General features: G+C 38.0%; 1 protein-coding gene across 11 annotated transcripts in view; it reads right to left on the bottom strand.

The window, feature by feature from the left end:
- Window positions 1-245: 245 nt before the first annotated feature.
- The window catches only part of rhbdl3 (rhomboid like 3), a 143,410-nt gene continuing 120,702 nt past the window's right edge, over window positions 246-22,953 (bottom strand). For 10 of the 11 annotated variants that reach the window (XM_062971008.1, XM_062971010.1, XM_062971011.1 and 7 more), the window contains 3 exons: window positions 17,947-18,047; window positions 9,132-9,192; window positions 3,884-7,166 (listed from right to left, as the gene is read on the bottom strand). In XM_062971008.1, coding sequence (XP_062827078.1) covers window positions 6,895-7,166; window positions 9,132-9,192; window positions 17,947-18,047 — 434 coding nt within the window. In that variant the 3' untranslated portion in view covers window positions 3,884-6,894. Of the gene's footprint in view, window positions 814-3,883; window positions 7,167-9,131; window positions 9,193-17,946; window positions 18,048-22,953 lie in introns of those variants that run through there. The other variant, XM_062971014.1, reaches the window with a different exon arrangement.

The raw sequence follows: 22,953 nt of genomic DNA, 5'->3' as shown, positions 1-22,953 counted from the left end.
TTTTGTTTAAAATGAGCTAATTTTGTAAAAACAAAGGGAGGACAAACATGGTTTTACCCTGGCTTGGTCACATAAGTAGGAAAAATACTACTTTGTCTGACCAAGTCTATGCTTTCAATAACAAACAATGGTGTCGCATCCTTACTGCTTTTCAGCATGCTAGATTGTGTGCGGTGATTTTTAAGAGAAGACACAGGCACATGTTTTACTCTTTCTCACATGCCATTTCATTGGTTAAAGTCTGATTCACACCCCAACATATTCTTCCTTTATTTGGCAGAAAACTGGTGAGGGCCAAAGAATATGCAAAAAAAACCAGTAAATGGAATTAAGCAAGCACAAATATTTTTCTTTAACTTCTTTCCTGCAAATTCTATATGTAGCAGTTCAGATCAGCTGCTAAGAACGTGATTATATGTAGAAACATTTATTTCTTCCTTTTTCCTCTTCCTTTAAATACAGCCAGCTTATCATAGAAATCTTAGCTGTACTTGAGAGTTCTCAGTGATGTTATGTAGGTTCTGGGGCAAACTTTTACGTTTAGGGAGTAAACATTTTTTTAAAAATCTATCCCATAATAGAAACAGGAACTGGGGAACAACAGAATTTCTCTAACAGGAAAATTATAATCAACCTAGAACAAACCTGAAGTCATGAAAAGCCTGATTTACAATGGTTAGCATCCTTCAGTAACAGGAGTAATAAACCCCATCTCAACAATGGCCAGTAGATGTCCTTACAGATGCTGAGCAATCCTTTTTTTCACCATCCATCCAAGTTCAGTTGCTCTTTAACCTCTCTGGTGTAATTCTTCTATATAAAAGATAAGAAGATATCTGATAGCACTTTCTCTCATCACTGTGCCTCATCATACAAACTTCAACGAAAGCAGAAACTGGCTTTAAGCCTCTGTTTGCTTGCATTTTGACCTGTAGTTTTATCTCTCAATGATGGCATTTTAATGATTCCACATATATCAAGAAATGCTCATACTGTATCTCATAGATTCTGGCAGGAGCAGAGTTAAACACAAAGACTGTTGTGAAGAGGCTAAGACCTACCGCAAGATGTAATTAATCTATGGATGTCTGCAGCAGTGCAATGTGGTAAGCTTGCAAGGACATCTAGAGGTAAGAGAGAAATTTATCCCCTAATCACTCATTGGAACAGCAATATCCCAGAAACACTGGGTGGCTTTAAGAGGCAGTTTAACTTATAGCAGCCTTAGTCTTGTGTGATCTGACTAGTAAAAGCCTCAAGTAATACGTACCTCTTTACATATTTTGGAGAAACCAAGGGAACACTGAATTTGTTGGGGTATCAGGAAGGCTAGATTTATGTAACATAGGGGAGAAATGCAATGCCTAACCTCAGGTCTGTATCCTCTGAATCTAAGATTTGCTATAGTAAGAGATAGATCAAATAGCCAGGAAGGAGATTTCCTCTCTAACAACACATTTGAAATGTGTAGCCAAGTTTAGAGCCAGATTATGCAGGAAGTTCCATTAGCTGCAACATTAACTTGTGGTTTGCATAAATCAGTTGAAGAGATGAACCTGTTTCTCGAAGGTACCACTTCAGATTGGAGACAGAGATTCACTTGACTGACGATTACCTTGATGACCATGAGAGTGAATTAATAACAATTACTAACAAATAATATACTGGCAGGTAGAGAACTGATATATCATCAAGAATAGTAGGCTAGAATTTTTCTCCCTGGTATCCAGTGCTGTATGTGGATTGCTCTTCATTTAAATTTATTGCCTATGCGGCAGCATTCATACAAATCCCCATCTACAGTCCCAAGTGGTATAGTCCAGAAATTGGGTTATTTCATGCTATTGTAACCTATTCTCTCCTTAACTCTGCAGTTCAATTAAATGGGTCACATTCATGCAACTAAGGGGAATCTGCAGTGGAATCTATTGTCCCATGACATTCTGCTTATGAGATCATCCTTAAATTGGTCTGTTTTAGCATGGAAAAGAAGAGTTCAAAAATCTTTCTGCCTGACACCAATTCCTGTCCCTCTGTGTTGGCACAAATGCAAGAAGGAGAGATCTATTTGTGCCTATTGCAAATATTCTGGTCTAGGTGTATGTGATTGTCATGCAAGCTGTACTTTGACAGAGGTCAAGCCTACCTGGTTGCACTACTGCCTTCATTAAAGCTTCACATCAACATCCAATTGAACTATCAGCAGAATTTCCCATGAAGCAGTATTCAGCACTACCATGCTGTTCAATATTCACCAAAACATTCTTCTACAAATAAGCCTAAATTTTGCCAGATACGACTGCTGTGCTGCTAAAGGTGTGTGTGTGTGTGGGGGGGGGGGCTGTACAATACAGTATCTGTGGAGGTTAAATGTCCATTACACTGGCCACAGGAGACACTAACTTGCATCCAGTTGTGCACAACCATTTATGGAGCAATGCCACATTGAGGTATTCCTTGTTACATCCAGCATTATGTATAATAGTGATTATGTGCATACATATATGCAAAAATAGGAGAAAAAGGAAATGGATGGGTGAGTCAATGATTGTTAACACACTCTGTTACTACTCTAGTGATATGCCCTAGGACAGGGGTAGGTAAAGTTATTCCTGCCATAAAGTTGCAGTACAGTTTTCATGAGCCTCAGCCAGTACAGCCAATGCTTAGAAATTATGGAAGCTGTAGTTTAAAATGGTATGGAGGGCATTAGGTTATCTATGCCTGCTTTTGGATGACTAATACACCCTTAAAAAAACAAACCAGGCTGCTTTGGCTATTTATACAGTGTTAGGACATGGGACAAATCCATACAAAGCAACTGCATCTTGGAAAGCAGAGAAGTAATGGTAAGGAAGCTTATTGAAAAAAACAGTGGAGTAGGATAACATTCCTCAATCCTATTACTTATATTTGTCCATAATTTCTATGGCTGTTTGCCTTGCTGAGTTCACAAGGAGTGGGAGGATAGGCTGTATAGTCGCTAGGTAAGGGGAAATGTGAGCTGACACTGGAGTGAAGGGAAAGGTTTGCACTCCTTAAAAATAGACTTGAGGGCTGACGAATTCTCTCACCCCTAAGAATGTTCCACAACAGAGAAACAAAGACACACATTCCATGCTTTCCTGTCTCATTGTGACAGGGATTTCACTGCTAATGAAGGAGTAATTTGGATTTATCATGCTCTCATGGGGAAAATAACCACAGTATTATTTTGATTCACCTGTTGAGTATTTGAAGTACTGGATGAATAAAGGCAAAATGCCCATGACGGAGGAGAAAGGATTTGATATAAACTGATTAATGAGACTAGTGCCAAACTCTGTTCAAATCACTCAAAAGCCTAAGCTTGACCATTGGCAACAATCTGTGAGCTCAAGAGAAATTCAAACACTAGTAGCACAATTGCAAAATTCTTGATTTTTTCCCCCTCACATCTTTGGGTCAGCTTTAAAGAATCTGTGCAACTCTTGTTTTTTATTTAACAGCTGAAGCAATTCCTCAAATGAACCCAACAGAACTCTAGCCATCTCAATATAAATGAAATGTATCTATGCGGTTTCTCTGTTTATTTGATGCAGATATGTAACATGGATTTGACTAGGCTGCCTGTTCCCTATCGTGGAGGATATCTTGCATGTATTGTGTAGCCTGTCTCCTTAAAAAGAAAAGGAGATAGACTGCAGTGAAGCTCCTGACACTCCTAAAAACCTATTTGAAATACAAATTAATCTCATTCTCAACACTTGGGTTGTAGTATGAACCAACTGGGGTCTCCTTCTAAAAGTTCTTCTCTGTCTGGCTCTGTAAGATTAACTCTCGCGAATGTGCAGCCAGAAAATTAGCAGCTGCTTTGTAGACACACAGAGACACACACAAACTCTTTAATAGTAAAACTTTACTTGCATTTGCTGTGAACTACCTGATCAGATTGCCCCATCGGATTTTCTAATTTAGTAAATATTTATTATTTTGGAGCCCACTTCTTTTTGCAGTAGTCTTCCATTTCAAACAAAAACTCAAATTGAATTTGGGCATAGGTCTTTACAGATATTTATGGTTTAATTTCTAAGTGGCTAACTGCAATGGCTGATGCTGGAAACGAATAATTCCCAGAAATCATACAATAAGGCACATCTGCTCAGCTTCATTAGTGCCTATGTGCTAATACCAGTAGAAAACAAAATGAGCCTTTTTGTTTTCCAGAACAGTTAGTGAGAATACTTGTTTGCTAAAGAGTTCTAGGTTGAGCTATGGAGAATTTGGCCACCACTAGATGAGAAACAGAATGAGGCAAAGCAAAACCATTTATCACAGAATGAAAATGTAACACCAGATAGCAGAAAGCATTTGAAAGAAGGAAGAAATAGCAAGATACAATTTTTCCTTCTCCTGATACAGTCTGGAGTGGTAAACTATTAGTGGTTTTGAGTGTGCTTATTGTTCTGCAAACAAAACACCTGATAAGTGTGCACACAACAGTATTTTGCTGTTATACAATGTTTGCATGAACTTAACCGATTGTTTCAGTACATTAATCAATTCAGCTGCCACAGTAATTTGATGCTATCAAAGACAAAGAATCTGTTGACACATTACATATTTAGATATTCTCTGGCTTCCAGATCTCTTGGATTCTAACTCCTACAAGTCCCAGCCATTTATGCCACAATGTAAAGGAATCATAGGCATGGTAGTTCAAAAAATCTGGAAGGCCATCTGTTTGTCTCCACTCCTTAGATATAACACAACTGGAAAGTGTGAATGCGACAAATATGTATCATATAAACAAAAATAAACATGCCAAGAATCTAGAATTAGTTGGCTCAGCAACAGGGCTTGGCTTATCCTGGGTATACAGCAGTGACACTCATCTCCAGGAAAAAGAGCTAGTTCTTTGTCAGGGCACCAACATAAGCAAAGGTTTTACTGATTACAGTTTTACAAACTTACTAGATTGCTAAAGGAAAAATATCACAAGTGGTTACCAATTCCTGAAGCAACTTCCTTGTGCAGGACACCTGAGCTCTAAAGAATGCTTCTCACTTCAGTGGTCAAACTATGTTTGGACTGCACCATTGCAGACATCAAGCATGGGAGGGCATACAGGACAAAATGCAGCTCTGTACAAATATATGTATTATTCCACATAGAGAATTAGCTGTCAAGAAGAGCAGTTGCAGTGCTGTGTTTTTCCAGTTCCCCAACTTTATATTTGCAAGGAGCTCTGCCACCTGTGTCGCTCCGTTTTTATTTCTGTGACAACTAGGTTCTAGCTGAGGTATTGTCAAACATATCTCTGACCCATTAAATATGTATGTAATATTTTAAAAGCGGCACTTGGCTACTTTTAGAATTCCTTAGGCAAAGGAGCCACATTCACATTTTCCAAACAAAACTGAGCAAATGTTGCTCAATCTACATATAAAAAATAAAAGTGAATGTAGAGCTTGTATAGCGCCATAGATTGATCGTAATCTAAAATTTAGAGGCATCCATAAGGTTGTGTGAGGTATAATGTTGTTGAAGGGCATCTTCAAAATTAAAACACACACACACAGGTGATATCTCTATGGCTGGCACAAGATAGTAGGCTGCCTGCACAACCTTTTCCATAATATTTTCCATCTTACCCAAGGCAGCATGCCAGCCTAGGGGTGTAGGGCAGGTTGTGTGGGGCACTGAGCTGTCTCCCGGCATCTCAGTGCAACACCATCTCCCTCCTAGCATCTCCCTAACTGTTGTGACAGAGCAGTTGTTGCCTTAAAATGCCTTAGGAGGACCAAGGAAGAAAATCAAGGGGAAAAGAACATGATTGTCAGCAAAAAGAGACTTACTATTTGATTCATTTACTATGAGAAATAAACACCAGTCACAAACTGCAAAAATTAAGTAATGTATGCAGTTATATTTAGAAATCTGGTCAAAGCACCTTTAGATTTTTTTGTTACCATTTGGTTTGTCCTTTAACTGAAAACTGGCCACTGTCATGGACTATCTGTGAACCTATATACAATGGGCCCTTGTTATTTGTTGCATTTTGCTTCCAGGTACCTTTGTGAATAGCAAAATCTGTGGATGTTCAAATCCCATTATATGCAATGGCATAGTAAAATGGTGTTTCGTATATAAAATGGCAAAATCAACATTCATTTTTTGGAATTTCTTTCTTTAGTGTGTGTGGAATATATTCAAGCTATGGATGGTTGAATCCATGGCTGCAGTATCCATGGATAAAGAGGGCCAACTGTATATCAAAGCACCTAGAATTTTCTATAGGATACATTCTTTAAGTTCACTGGACATTAGTAACTGTATATGAACTGCCTGACCTATCAATTAAGAGCACACCAAGCTGCTTGGGCCAGGTGTCCCTTTAGTGTCCTCATTAAAGAAAGAAATTGGTCTTCCCTTGGCCCATAAAGCTTTGAATTGCAGAAGCAAACGTTAACCTGGGAAAACATGGGCAAAAATTCACCATGTGCATAAACATTCACCAGTATGTGTGATGGGAAGAAGCGCCCACTTACATAAATTGAGAGCTTCATCATCAGCCCTTTCTCATGAGATCAGCACCAAACTAACTTTGTGAGCAAGGGATATAATGCCTAGCTCTAATGAAGTACTGTAATACCTGCAAATTGGCATGTCCACATATCTTCTTAGCAAGTTTCAATTGACAAGTCATTGTTTAAGTCAAAAAGTCATGTTTGTTTCAGTAGTATGATCATTCTTCATCTGGGCCTTCTCAGCGTGTGCCTTTCCAGAAGATGAATATACTTATATCTTATAATCTTCATACAAAAATAAATCCTCAGGTTTCATTTTACCCCCAGTGGAGCTGCCAGATGAGAAGTCATCCATTTGTCATTGACAGTTCCTCAGTCTCGGCTCTCAAGGAGGTGGAGGTAGTTTCAAGTCCAAGAGGCTATAGGCAAAAATGTTCCAGAATATGGCAAAGAGTACAAACACCACATACATGGAACTAAAGATCCACCACAAGGACTGGTCTTGGAGTCTCTGCTCATAGTTCCTTAGGATGACCACACCAAGCGTGATTCCAACAGCCACCCCACCAAGGTGTGCGACAAAGCTTGGATGTGGGCACGGAGGATAAGCAGATGGGTAGAACCTCAACCACACAGCACGTCCAAATTCAAAGCTCACTGGAACAGAGAAGTCACAGTGAAGTCACACACTATCTTAGTTCACACCCACTTTCTTATGAGGTTCAATCTGATAGCATAAAATGGCAATACATGGGGTGGCACAGTCAAAACAGCTGTGTGTGTGTGTTTTCTCCTTCTCAACTGTGGCTGATTTATGAGCTTTCCCCTCTCTATTATATATGTGGTGAGTCCCCAATACCTCACCCATTCTCGCTATGCAATCCATCAAAACCTCTCCTTCTCTCCACCCAATTTCAAACCATGAATTTTAAATTTACAATTGATTACTATTTTAGTTTAAACTTTGTACCATGTGTTTTAATATATGAACTTTATATTAATGTGTTTTAAAATATGCATTTTATTGTATGTATTTTAGGGTGATGTGCTTTTACTGTGTTGTGCCCTGCCTTGAACTGTGAGCAAAGATAGTTAACAAATATTTTTATTATTAGTAATATCATCATCATTATCATCTCCCTTGGACAGGGATGTGAGTGAGATAAAAAGAAAAAAGAAAAGCTACTTGTTTATATGGATGTGCAGATATACACATATCTTTATGCATACTGGGAAGAGAAGGCAAGCAAGCAGCTGCTATGCTTGTGTAATCTAAAATAATCCAATATAATGAACACATGACCACGGTTGAAATGCCATTTTGTACTGAGGTGACTTCAGGGTGGGGGAAATGTGTGGCTTTTAAGACCAATTTGAATTTGGATTAAAATGGGTGAGTATGGTATTAATGGGGTCAAACCAGGACAGGATATTGTATACTGAGCTAGGATACAGCCCTCATGTGGATTCAGCCTCAGCTCCCACCTTCAAACTGAGAGAGACATGGGAAATAATTTTTCTGTTACTTAGCTGCTTTTCCTATTCCTACAGATACTAAAAGATGTGACATGCCTAGTCAGGTCTTTCTGTGTGCATCTCTTGGCTATTTAAACTCTGGGCTAATACTTTGGTTTTGGTCTAGGGAGTTAATGAATGCTATCCTAGCCTGGACAAACCACTAGCACCTTATGGACTTTGTTAAAATCAGTCACAAAGGGGACTAGCTTGCCTATCAGTTTATAGACCTTTGGGTGGCTGTTTTGCTATAAAATATTTGGTTCATCCATTAGCCATCAGTGAAGCTTCACTTTGCAACACTGATTTTGTCTGACTCTGTTTTGTGTAATGGGTTTGATCTAGAACTGAATAAGAACATCAAGGAACTGATAATGTCACTACATTAGGAAAGTTCAAGAGTGTGTCACACTGCCATGCCCCGGTGCCCACCTTCTATTTAAAACTAGGGAGCAAAGTTGGTCCAAAATGAGTAGTAGTTGTGCCCTAGGTTTGTTCTGTTTTATTTCTAGGAAAAGAAAATTGGGGGAGTCCTGACTGTCTCAAATGATATTGTGGGGCTGCACTTTTTCCATTCCTGTATTTCACTGTGTGTGGAGACACTGTTTGGGACAGTCATCTCATGTTGCTTACTCATAACACTACTTCTGTCCCAGGAAAAAACAAAACTATGACTACAAGAAAAGGGTTGTTTTTTGTTGGGTTAGAAACCAAGCTAAGCAATCAGTAGGATTCTACCTTCTATGTTTCCACGATTAATTCTACTTGTAGGGTCTACTTTATTTAAGAAAGGCATAGGAACAAAAGAGATACCCAAAGAGCACGAGATCTCATCCGATCTTGGAAGCTAAGCAGATTCAGCTCTTGTTAATAATTAGATGGGAGATGTCAACAAATCCCTGGTGCTGTAGGCTATATTTTATAGGAAGGAACTGGCAAAACCACATCTCAGTATTCCTTGCCTGAGAAAACGTCATGAAATTAATGTGGTCACTATATGTCAACAGATGAACCCAAATAAGGCACATTTACACACACATCAGGTACCCTTAGAATAGTTTCTTTTGACAGGGGGTATCATGTTATGTAACACAGGGGAATACTTACTACAGATCAAGGCAACAGCCACGCGCAACAGCTTGAATTGGCACTTCATTCCAGACCAATTCTGAAAAAGCAGAAGGGAAAATGACAATAATTCATAATTAAGCTTTTCACATGCAAGTAAACTGAAAGCAGATGTGTTCCCACTAACTCCATTCCAGCCCAAGGAGACTGACAAGTTTTGTGCCATCTACTGCAGCCCTTGCTCTTGACCAGCCTTCAAGGCAGAGAAAAACACATTTATTTATTTATTTATTTATTTATTTATTTCCGATATTTCTACCCCACCCTTCTCCCCGAGGGGACTCAGGGAGGCTTACACAACTGGCAGGATCACTACCAGTACATCATAATACAATAAAATAAGAATAAAACAGTTAAAATAGTTAAATAACATAGTAAAATACAATATATAAAAGATTTAAACACAGTGCAACATTGAATATATATGCCAATAATCCATCAGACCTTGTGCAAAAGCACAATTAAGGCTTAGCTTTCTGAAGTCTATCAGGAACCCCCGGTTGTGCAGCATGTTAAACCACTGAGTTATTGAACTTGTTGACCACAGGTGGGTGGTTTGAATTTGAAGAGTAGGGTGAGCTCTCGCTGTTAGCCCCAGCTTCTGCCAACCCAGCAGTCTGAAAGCATGCAAATGTGAGTAGATCAATAGGTACCATTCCAGCGGGAAAGTAACAGCGCTCCATGCAGTCATGCCGGCCACATGACCTTGAAGGGAGGGGCTTCTAAGGACAACACCGGCTCTTTGGCTTAGAAATGGAGATGAGCACCAAGAGTCGGACAAAACTAGACTTAATGTCAGGGGAAAACCTTTACCTTTATCTTTTTTGAAGTCAATGGATTACTTTTCCTTGTTTATAGTCAGCAGCAATGCTAATCAGAGGAGAGAGAATTTATTTTAAAAAATCAACAAGATGGGAATCTCAGTCTAATCTCCTTACTCCATGTAACCAGGACTGCATAATCAGATAGGTTTCTGAATGTCTGTTGTCTTTGCTGCAAAATGTTACTCTGGTCCTTTTCCCCCTGATTCATAACCATTCATCTGCTAGATGAAAAATGTGTATGTGGTTAGATGACAGTATAGGCTGGCCAACCAATTAATAAACGGTTGTATATCTTCTAAACTTTTGAACATGCTGAATACTTTTATGTAGTTTTTTTTAAAATGTTTTTATTAGTGTATATAATAGGTAAATAACATCGAAAGAGTGAGAACAATGCTTTGACAGAAAGTGAAGAAAAAAGAGGAAAAAGAAAAAAAGAAAAAGAAGAAGAAAAAAAAACAAAAAAACCAATATTTTTTTAAAAAATGACTTCCATCTTCGCCTTTGCGTTTCCCAATACATAATAATACGAGAGGATGATCCAAAAAAACAAACAAAATAGTATTGAATCATCCTCTTTGTCTATTAATAAAGGACAAACCCTCAAAAAAGATGAGAGTTTTCCTTGTTGTGGCTTAGTCAGTGCTTCTTTGCTTTACTAAATGCTTACAAGAAGAGACACTAGGATATTTCATCCTTCTGATCTTTATCACTTAGATTACAACATCCCTTCCTTTCGTATTCTTCTACTTTGGACCAATCAGTGTATCTTATCGGCGTCCCCGTGTTCTTCTTTAGTAAAAAAGTTAATTTATCCATATCCTTTATCTCTTTCACTTTCTGCAGCCAATCTTCCATAGACGGCATTTCTTTTTGCTTCCATTTTTTGGCAAAGCTCATTCTAGCTGCAGTTATTAAATATGTAAATATAATGTCATCGTTAGTATCTAAGCGTATCTCCTGGTCCGTTATTCCCAATAAGTAATACTCCGCTTTCCTAGGAAAATTTATCTTAAGCATTTTTTGACAAATTTTATGGACCTTCTCCCAATACTTTTTTGTTTCTTTACATGTCCACCACATGTGAAAATAACTTCCCTCTTGTTCTTCACATTTCCAACAATTTTTTGAAGTATTCGTATACATTTGGTTTAATTTCTTTGGTGTAATATACCAGCGATGGAACATTTTTAGCCAATTCTCCTTCAAGGCCATTGCATATGTATATTTCAATTTTTTTTTCCAAATTGATTCCCAACTTTTATGTAGTTTTTATAGCCCTGTTTTCACTCTCCAGGGCCATTCACGCAAGCCCCTCACTCATCATTATATATTTCTGAAGGCTTTCTTACGACATTGGATTATGTGATTTTAATCATTTTAATGTTGATGTTTTAACAGTGTTTTAATGTTTATGTTTTAGGTCCCTATGGTCCCTCCTTCCACAGGGACCTGAAAACCTGGTAGTTCCAGCAGGTTTCGAGCATGATTAGTTCCTAGACCCCTCCCCTTTGGTTGCCAACCTGCTCTACACTTTATTCACTTCCCCGGCCCTATGATACTCTGTCGTATTAACCTTTGCCTAGCCCTTCATAGCTGACCATGTCCATTCTGAAATTCTGGTCATTGGTATCTTGATGGAGTAAACTAAAACTGGATTTTAAATGTTTCTGGTTGTTTTAGCAGGATTGTATGTTATTGTTTGATGATGTTACTTTTGTTGTATGGTCTCCTATTGGCAATTGAATGTTTTGCTTATATTGGAAACCACCCTGAGTCTTCTGGGGGAGATAGGGTGATATATTAATAAATAATAATAATAATAATAATAATAATAATAATTATTATTATTATTATTATTATTATTATTATTATTATTATTATATCACAAGTTGAACACTTCCCAAGTGTTTAGGACTATGTGATGTATTTTCGGATGATGCGTGCAGATCCCAGTAAGGTGGCCTTTTGCAGTTGACAGATCGTGATTTTGTCAATGTTTATTGTTTCCAGATGCAGGCTGAGATCTTTTGGCATGGCACCCAGTGTGCTGATTACCACTGGGACCACCTGTACTGGTTTATGCCAGAGCCTTTGCAGTTCGATCTTCAGGTCCTGATAATGGCAGAGTTTTTCCTGTTTTTCATAAATTTGACTGTCACCTGGTATGGCAACAGCAATTATTATTATTATTATTATTATTATTATTATTATTATTATTATTATGTTTTATTTGCTGAATATGTGTTGTATGGCATCAAATTGTGCCTCTATGAGTGCACACTTTGGGGTCAAGAAGGGCGGGATATAAATATGGCAAATAAATAAATTTCTTCCAACTACACACTACAATAGTCATTTAGATGGATGTGTTGTTTGGGGTAGCTTAGCTTAGGGAAAAGGGTAGTGTGAGACATACAAGAAATTATTACTTAGGCAAAAAGGAATTAACATTTAAACCTAACAAATGTAAGAAAGGAACGTGGTTCAAAATGAATCATACTCGTATAATATTTGCACTCTTAAGAAAATAAATAAGAGTGATTTATAGCATACATTTTTTCCTGAGCATTTTCTAATGTTGTGATTACATGGACAAATTTATCTGCTGATGTGACTTGGATATGAATAACGTATTTATCATGTATTTCGGTTGGGCAGGTCAGCAAGAATATCTATCTGTCAGAAATCTCTGGTCCTCCTGAGTATTAAATAATACATTAAACAACGCCTGGCCCGCTGCTAGTCTCATTTTATATACATTTCCAATAGTAAAGTGAAATGTGATTCCAGTAAGTCCAGCAAGGATTTGACAGCTGTTCTGAGTATGTTCCATAGCATTTGAGCACGTTCAGCACAAGTCACTATTAAAGCATGAAAGGCATTGTGGTGTAGGTCACTACATTTCTGACTGCTAATGAAATCTCTGCCCTACTCCAGTTCAGATGATCATGAAAATCATTGCTAGACAGATTTGTGACCTTATGAGAAAGTGCCCAACAAAGGCTAGGACAGAAAGATCACTACGGCTCACATTTTACTGCATGGATACACAAGACATGGTCTATATGCTATATATGCATCCCCAAGGACCTCATATACCGCTTTGGAAGCTTCTAAGGGGGATAGCTTTGATCTAAATTGTGGTACAGTGTCTTCAACCCATCCCAAATGAAATTTCAAATTTCTACAAATTTCTCCAGTTATTTCTGTTTTTTCATTTACCCAATTTTTCAGCATCTTTGAGCCTGATGTAGCCTACAGTGGATGGTAGGGATAAGAAAACAAGCCCCTGACCCACTGGAAGGGTGCCTCTACACTGTGGGATTAATGTAGTTTGACGCTACTTAAACTGTCACTGCTCAATGCTATGGTATCATGTGATTTTTAGTTTTGTGAGATACCGGCACTTTTCAGCAGAGAAGGCTAAATACCTTGCAAAACTACAACTTCTGTAATTCCATAGCATTGAGTCAAGGCAGTTAAAGTGAAGACAAACTGCATTAATTCTACAGTGTAAGATACCCTCTTAGTTTACCCACATTTGAGCTGGGGAAAGTAAAAGCTCTAAGTAAAGAAGAAAGCAACATTTCAAGTGCAGAAATCTATTTCTCATTTAATTATGTCAAAAAAATAAATTATATCTAAAACCAAATCAAAGGCTCCATTAAATTCAGAATAATGACAGAAAACTGTTGTTTCTCATTCATCATGGAAATGCTGCAAACACAAGAAATTGCTGTATCATCAATCAGTTCCTACTCTAGATTGCTAAAATCTGGCATTTCTTCAGTTTTTGATGAGCTTCAAGCTTATGACCTTTTAAAAACCCAGGTGAAAATATGTTTTCATTTTCACCACAATTAATCACAGTTATGACTCCCTCATAATATTTGGACTCCTGCTATATTCCCTAAATATAGTCTTCATTCTATTACGTATTTCCTTTTTTCCACTCTAGCAGACATCATGTACCCGGCAGCCTTTGAAAAACAACACAGAAGCACACGTAGCTGTTCTACTGCAATAAGTGCATTTAAGTGCCACAGCTGTTCTAGCCATTTGAGACTCAGATCTGCTGTGTGATGGTCAGGTTTTATAAGCTCTTCAATATTGCAGAATCACCTAGATGTCTGTTCATCAGCAAACTCTGCTGAATTTTATTAAGTATAGAATTGTTTCATCTTGATATACACAGGACATGTATATTTCACAATACTAAAGATGCACTGACCACCCAAACAGAAGCACCTACATTCAAACACCTTTTCATACTCCTTAAAGCCCTGTGCTACCGGTATGCTTTCTAGGAACATAAGAAATGGGTGCTACCTTTACATCTTCCTGCTCCTTTCTGGGACAAGGAAACGGGGAAGCAGTTAATTTGCCAGCCCAGGGATGAGGAACAACTGTTAGATTTCTTTGGCTTCAGTGTCAATGGCATTAATCTTCTGCTATGTTAACAGAGCTTAGTACAAAGAGAGTTTTTTTAAAATTCAATCTGTTTGCTGAATATTACCAATATAGAAAGCCATTATGCAAGAGACGGTGTACAAGTTGCTAAGGCTTTGCAAACACTTCCCTGGTCACCAGCAATACTCTTTTTTCTTCCATTTTCTTCTCCAGCAAAACAACAGGTAAGATAAGGTGGGGAACATTTTAGCTAGCCAAATGTTTTGGACTTTTTCTCCTACAATCTCCAGCCACTGCCCTTGTGATGAGCTGATGGGAATTATATGGCAAAGTGTTCCCACCTGTAACCTAAGAGGAAATAAGTTGCTACCACCTGCTGATAGAAGCCCCCATTGGCGCAATGGGTTAAACTCTTGTACCAGCAGGACTGCTGACGGAAAGGTCAGCAGTTCAAATCCGGGGAGTGGGGTGAGCTCCCATCTGTCAGCTTCACCTTCCCATGTGGGTGCATGAGAGAAGTCTCCCACAAGATGGTAAAACATCTGGGCGTCCTCTGGACAACATCCTTGCAGACGGCCAATTCTCTCATACCAGAAGTTACTTGCAGTTTCTCAAGTCGCTCCTAATACGAAAATACCCACCTGTTGATGATAAATGTACTGCTCTCTACTACAATGGATAATGAGCTATACAAACTTCCATAGGTTCACTAACACAAACCATGAAGGGTTTTTTAAAACCTGAAATGTCCCTGTAGATGAACTCATTATATGCAGCGCATATCTCCTATTAAGACGTCATCCCTCTTATTCCTCATAGAATCCCATAAAATATGGCAACTGAGCTGAATCTTTCAGGAGTTGACTAACAAGAAGCTGAATTATTAAACCAGAGCTTTCCAGACTGTGTGTCACGATATGTTAGTGTGTCAGCTGCAATGTGTAGGAGTGTCACACAAACATAATGAGAAACCTCTGAGTGTATGTGAAATAATCATATATTTATAAATGAAAGATGTTCATGAGATGCATAAAATTTAAAGAGTTACACTGGAGGACTAGAGATTCATAGAGAGGTGCTCTCTCAGGTAAAAAAAATGGGATTCTTTATTCATGAATAAAGAAATCATTTTTTTTCCTGAGAGAGCACCTCTCTATGAATCTGAGTCTTACAGAATGACATTATGGTCAACTATTAATGGAAGTTATCCACAAAATCACGCTGGAGGACTTGGACATTCCTATAAATGTGTTTGTTCTCTTTAGAAATCACTAGGTCATCTGACAGAAGTTGACCACAGAGTCGCACTGGAGGACCTAGAAGTTAGTTTAACCATATCTACAAATGATCAAATCTAAAGAAGCAAATTTGCTAAACTGTACAAACTTTCACCACATTAGAAACTGCAGGCTGGTTTTACAGGACCCAGGACAGGTTGTTGCCATATATAGGTCTGTGCGCCAACAGAAGAGAACAGCCAGGGAGTCCATAAGAAAGAACTAAGAAAATGCTAGTGTTGTCCTCCAGTACCTGTTGCCTAATTCAATTGCCTAATTCTGCTTAATGGTACAACTGGCTTTGTCCACATCCAGTGCGTCAAACGGTAAGCTAGATCATTAATGGATACTGTCCATCTTCATTTTACATGAATACACACGGGCTTTGTCTGTAAAGAATTCCAGCAGCAGTAAAAAAAAAAACACCTCATGATGTTTGGTTCTCCACAGAAATAGGTAATGTAGTCAGAAAACTCTGAGTGTGCTACTAAATATTGTATTTTCTCCTCAGCATTTTCTTGCATCTTTTTTGCTTATTTCTGATTCCCCTTCCCCCATCATTAGGTGAAATGCCTTATTGCTCACAGTGTATTTATTTTCAGGAAAATTTCACTCTACAGGCAAGGGCGTTATTTCTCATAGTTACCAAAAAGCACACAGGAAAGCAAAAAGATTCCCAAGAACCCTTACTCTCATCAGTAAAAGAAAAACAACACAGAACAAAAATGAGTATTATCATGAAAATATTGTAATGGCAAATGCAAAACATTCTCATTACGCAAGAATCCCCTTGTCACCATTAAGTAAGAATTATTCCTATTTCAATTGCCAGAACTACATAACATGAAAAGATAACTGCAACTGAGTATAAACAACCAAGAGTCTTATGGCACTCAAAGGGTTAACTAACTTATTATTATGTAAATTTTCATGGACTGTACCTAGATCGGAGACTAAATGAAAATACTGTGTGTATCCATGTGTATGTGAGGATACATTACTTTGAGGTGCATAAATTGGGTGGGGAAAATACAGACTTTAAATGGATATTTGGGAATGCCAGATAATTCAACCTGCTTATATGTTGCTAAATGGAGTAATGCCAAGGTGTCAGTCTTTTATGAAGTCATTCCATGCTGTTAGTTATTCACATAGCTCTGTTTTGGCAATCTACTCTTCAAGAGTGGGAATCTGCAGTCTTCCAGATGTTGCAGAATTCCATCTCCCAGCATTCCTAACCATTGGTTATGCTGGTTTGGGCTGCTGGAATTTGCAGTCCAACAACATCCAGAGGGATATATGTTTCACAACCCTGTCATACATGATTGGCAAGGTTTAGTCTATATAAAGTATGAGTGCCACCTACTGTATATAATTTATAAGTCTATCTCTCGTATAAGTCGAGGATTTCAATATCTCCCATTAAGAAGTCTAGGGTGATTCCATGGCGAATGGAAAGAAAATAGCAGTGACTGGAGCATCTAGCACCACTTCAGAAGGCTAGATGCTCCTAGGAACTAATATTTTCCCACCTGAGCATTCAAATATGGTTCCTTTTTAAAATAAAAGTTAAGGTATAGTATTATTCTTATCACAAAAAGGAGCCATCACCTTCTCTGAGTAATGGAAGGTGAGACCTTAGTCCATACTGAAAAAATGTAGAAGCGCCAACCCTGTTCTCTCTAAACCAGTATTTCTCAACCTGGGGTCCCCAGATGTTTTGGCCTACCACTCCCAGAAATCCCAGCCAGTTTACCAGCTGTTAGGATTTCTGGGAGTTGAAGGCTAAAACATCTGAGGACCCCAGGTTGAGAATCACTGGCTAAACGCTCTGTTGAGGAGAAGAGCTAAAGAGCCACTGACACCACTGTTTTCCCACCCAGACATTGAAAAGTGTCTTCTCAGCCTGTCCTGGACCTAACTCTGGGGTCACAGTACTTTTCTGGAGTTTCCCAGGAAGAGGGAATAACTACTAAACAATACTACGTCTGTTGAATAGATAAACCCTGAACATATAGCATGTGTATCTTGGTAAAACCTAGAAAAAGTATGGTTCATCTGTTTAAATATAAATATGGGTGGTCTGTGTGCAATCTTTGATCAGCAAAAGTAAAATAAAAAGTAAAATATATTACAAAATGTATTCAGAATATTAAATCAGTTTCATTAACAAAGTTTGGGAAAGTTAGGTTTTTTAGACCACAACAACCTGAATTGGGAACTGGGGATTCTGGCAGTTCTAGTCCCAGAAAGTAAAAATCCCAAATGTCCAGCACTTACCATTACTATGTTTGCTAGGTGAGCAGAAACAAGCGCATACACTCCTCCAGAGGAGCCCACAACTGGTGCAGTCATATCAGCAATAGACACTGCCAAGGAACCTTGGAAAGAAAAGGAACTTTTATGACATGATCCTGCTAAACCAAGTGTTAATCTGCTCCTTCCTTTTTTGAATGAAATTCTGAGAAGGCATTTTGAGGTTATTATTTTACTGCAAAATAACCACCTTTCCTATTCAGTTGTTGTGAGTGACTATATGTCATAGTATTCAATGGGGTTTGCTTAGGAGTAGACACCAAGGTGATTCTACCATTGGGTATCTACCATGTATGTGTCACTAGAATAGAAAATGTGTATTTGTCCAGCAAAAGGTCATTTATCATAGATGGTTTTTTGAAAAGTTACAGTTAAACCCACAACGCATTGGCCTGCCAAATATTATAGCTAAATGGAACATCTAGGTTCAAAAGTATTAAACCTCTGAATAATGTCCACTAGAGACCAAGAACAAGAACTGGCAATCTCCACCGCCTCCTTGCCTTAGTTCTTAACTTCGACAAAGCAATCGGTTTACAAACAAAATGTAGGATAAGTTTGTGAGATTCAGCAAGACAGACCATATAGTCTAAATTTTTAGTTGCTAGAAAGGTGCTAGCCCTAGCATACACAGGAGCCTTGGCATGGAGCAGATCCAGGGGCACCTATGGCTCTTCCCAATAATTTTGCAGTGTAATTTTTTTTAAGGTGACACCTGGCAAGCTGTGATTTTTATTGATTTTCTTCTAGAACAAATAACATTGAACTGAAAAGGAAAAAGGAAACACAACTTTAAAATTATTCTTCCTAATTAGTGGCTCCAAAACTTTATACAACTTTTTTTTAAGTCAAAGAAAGGCACCGCTTTTTCTGTTTAAAAAAATCCTAGCTCGCTGAAAAGAGTATCCATCCACCTGCCCCTATATCCCAGGATCTGGTCCCAGGTTATCTGCTTATCCCAGATTATCTGGTAGTGGGGACTCATAAAATCCAGTTATCCCAGATAACTGGATAAAGGGATATAGGGCAGTGTAAAAGGGGCCTTTGCATTCAGCTTCAGTTTTGTTTCCCATGTGAATGCTTGCCCACATCTATGGCCAGACCTGTCTGGGAGAACAAGAAATTCTACTAATTCTGCCTGAAATGCAGGCATTTATATTCTACCATCTAAGGAAATACATTAAAAAGTATTCTTAATGTACTAAAAAGCAAAAATATACTATTCTAGGAGTAAGAACATGATTTATTACTAGCCTTAATGAAATATAGACTTATCATAAATGCACGTTATATTCTTCTTCTATATCTCTCCAAATGATGACATACTGCTTGGAAATCCTGACTAGTATTACTACTACTACTACTACTACTACTACTATTATTATTTTATTTTCCAACTGTCGTATTGGAACAACAATGATTGTTTAGTTTAACTTTAACAGTTTTTGGGCAGTTCTTTCTTAAAGCATTACCAATGTCAGCTGCTTCTAACCTAGCGATTTTATTCAAAGTGTTTAATGCTAGTGCTAATGCTTTTTGCTTTTGCTTTTTGGTGTGTTTCTTTGCCAAGTACTTTTGCATTTTTATATCACCACTTGTTCAGAGAGATATATATATATATATATATATATAGATATATATATATATATATATATATATATATATATATATATATAGAGAGAGAGAGAGAGAGAGAGAGAGAGAGAGAGAGAGAGAGAGAGACTTTAGCTTTGCTTTTGGGGTTTTTTTTTCTCTCTCTCTCCCTTTTTGATCCTTTTTTAATCTCAGTTTTCCTACTTTCTATACAATCAAATTTTCTCACTCTTTCGATGTTAATTTACTCTATCTTATAAGGTAAAACTATATAAGAAATTGTACTAATCAGGAGTATGAACAGAAGGTTTTCACTGCAAAATCATTTTACCAGCTATTTTGAGCTTTTTATGAACATATAAAGTGATCCAGTTTATTCAAACCAAGGGCCCATCTTAGCCAGCTTGCCTTCCCGAAGGTCAAAGAAGACACTACTTGTTAGAATGTGAATAAATGATCACATTTGTATGGTGCTTCACACATACTTGTCACAAATTAATATAATTGTCACTGATTGGTTAGATCTGTATCTTGCCCAGACCCAATAATATTGAAAACCATGCACATAGTATGGAACTAGCAATGAAAGGGGCCATGTTGATTCCCAGTGTCTCCATTCTCACTTCATGTGGTGTCTCTTTTCTCACTCATTGCCTAGCAATGAAACACCAAACCAGGATGGAAGTTGGGGAAACTCTAGTGCTGACAGGCCAAGGAACGTTTTCATTTATCTTTTTTTATTCAGCTGTTCTGATGAAACCAATTTAAAACATCCAGGTTTCAAACTAGCAACGGTAAATAGGCATGCAACCAATACTCTCTTGCCAAATTCCAGTTCTCAATAGGTACCTAAGATAATTTCTTTTCTGAGCTTAATTGAAGCAGCAGGCTTGCATTTTATTAGATGTTGGCTATAATCTTCCTCATTATGATCCTCCACATTAAAAATGTGTTTGTAAAGTTAACATTTTTAGAAATCAAATAGATGATGCATTAACAAGAACACATCCCAAGAACACAACTAGTTAAGAAACCTTCCCTTCTCTCCTGAATGAATGGCAGTCAGTTTTAGAGACGGAATGAGATGCACATGCTGGGCGTCATCCATCAGTAGGGCCTTTGCCAAGAATGTCTTTGACTGAATAGCAATATGTCCACACCAGCATTACTGTTTGGCAGAATGATAAGGATTACCTGGAGTGATTTGGAGAAAGAAACCAAAAGGACACAAACACAACCCAATAATTGAGGACGAGGGACACTTCTGGTTAAGGTTATGTTGAGGCTGCTGCTGTTAATAATGGACTACACAACAGATTTAGTACTAGATGCGCATTTCAAGATAACTGCATTTAAAAAATGTCCTCAAAATTTGAGAAATCAGAGTTCAAATCCCAACTCAGTCATAGAAACCAACTTGAACAAATCACACTCATTCAACACAGGAAGACAAAGGCAAATCTTCTCTGAACACACCTTACCAAGAGTTTGTAAAAGATTTACCTTAGGATCACCATAAGCTGGGGGACTTGAAAGCACACAGTAGTAAGAAAGCAATTGCTTGATATGTAAAAAAATATTCACCTCATTTTCCCATGTGAAAGGATTTATTTTTAAATTAAATTAAATACCAACTATCTCACAAGGATATCTTAATAAAATAAGATACCTAGCTGAGCCCCGGTGGCGAAGTGCGTTAAAGCGCTGAGCTGCTGAACTTGCAGACCGAAAGGTCCCAGGTTCAAATCCCAGGAGCAGAGTGAGCGCCCGCTGTTAGCGCCAGCTCCTGCCAACCTAGCAGTTCGAAAACATGCAAATGTGAGTAGATCAATAGGTACCGCTCTGGCGGGAAGGTAACGGTGCTCCATGCAGTCATGCTGGCCACATGACCTTGGAGGTGTCTATGGACAACGCCGGCTCTTCGGCTTAGAAATGGAGACGAGCACCAACCCCCAGAGTCAGACATGACTGGACTTAACGTCAGGGGAAACCTTTACCTTTAACTTAGCTGAAAAAAACAGCCAACTGAGCTGAAAGTTTTCACATGTTGATATTTTTTAATTTCTTTTGTGTGTTAAAATTCCAGTTTCTACGCAAATAACTGAAAAGCAAAAATAGATTATACACTTTGAAATGCCTCACATTTGTCCACAAGTATTTTAAAAATGCAAGACTTTCCCTAATACTTTCATTCATTAATCACACCTGTTATCTTCCTTTTTGCTGCAAACACTTTAAAGGTGAAAGAAAATGTTTCCGTTCTCATACTGTGAAATAATTGGCTGGTAGCAAAGAGATGCGTTCTGCCTGTGATCTTTTCTTGCAGTGCCTTTCAACTGCTATACAGTCTTTCAAAAGTTATAACTCCTCTATCCCTTTCCATTTTTAGCATTTCTTTTCCACAGTCTGACAAAGTTATTATGAACAAAATCAGTTGACAAGAGTCAGAATATGTAGGATAAATAATGATGGGGGTTGGAAAATGAAGAATACAAAGTGCTAGATAGATGAAAATCACATCCACATTAAGGAACAAATAAACACACACACACACACTTGCTTTCAGATTAGAAAGAGCTGCTGGAGTGACATAATTTAAAACTTTCCAATGATTAAACAAATATACAATATTGTAAGTGAGGAAAGTTAGGAACATTTTTTAAAAAAGAGAAAAATAAGCTATTATCGCTCAAATTACATTTTAAATCGCTCAAAATCCACAAGGAGTAAGAATGTTTTAATGACCCATTTAAAATTAAACAAAGGAGGAGGGAGGCTAATGTATTTTAAGATATAATTCCACAATTAACATAATCACAAATAACAAGAAGGAACACCAGAAGTCCTCTTCATGCCTGCATTACAATAATATTTTACTGGGCCTACAACCATATCAGTATGTAAGTCCAGACAGTCCCTCACTATATAAATGTTTACCTGCATATCTCAACTTGTATGAAAACCGGTTTCCACCTTTATCCTTTTAACTATTCTTTACAAACTTAACTGTGGCTGTTGTAGTTATGCACTTTCAAATCATTTCCTGAATCGTGGAAATTCTAAAATAAACCCATTATGGGGTTTTCTTGGAAAGATTTGTCCAGAGAGGTTTTTGACTGTCTTCTCTTGAGACTGAGAGACTGTAACTTGCCCGAGATCACCCAACGGCTTTCCATGGCCAAGTGGGTATCTGAACCAATGCTCAACCACTACACCAAGCTGTATACCATACTCCAACATATTTTGCATGTCAGTTACTTCTCACATTCCCTTACTCCACTTGTATTTCTGCCTGTCCACAGAGCTTTCATTCCATGTATCTAATGAAGTGACCTGTATCCATAAAAATGTATGCTACAAACTGCTTTGTCCCAGTTT

Source organism: Anolis carolinensis, chromosome 2, assembly GCF_035594765.1.
Source record: "Anolis carolinensis isolate JA03-04 chromosome 2, rAnoCar3.1.pri, whole genome shotgun sequence".
Taxonomy (NCBI): Eukaryota; Metazoa; Chordata; class Lepidosauria; order Squamata; family Dactyloidae; genus Anolis; species Anolis carolinensis.
Note: the sequence above shows the minus strand (reverse complement) of the source record. Positions and strands in the feature narration are given on the sequence as shown.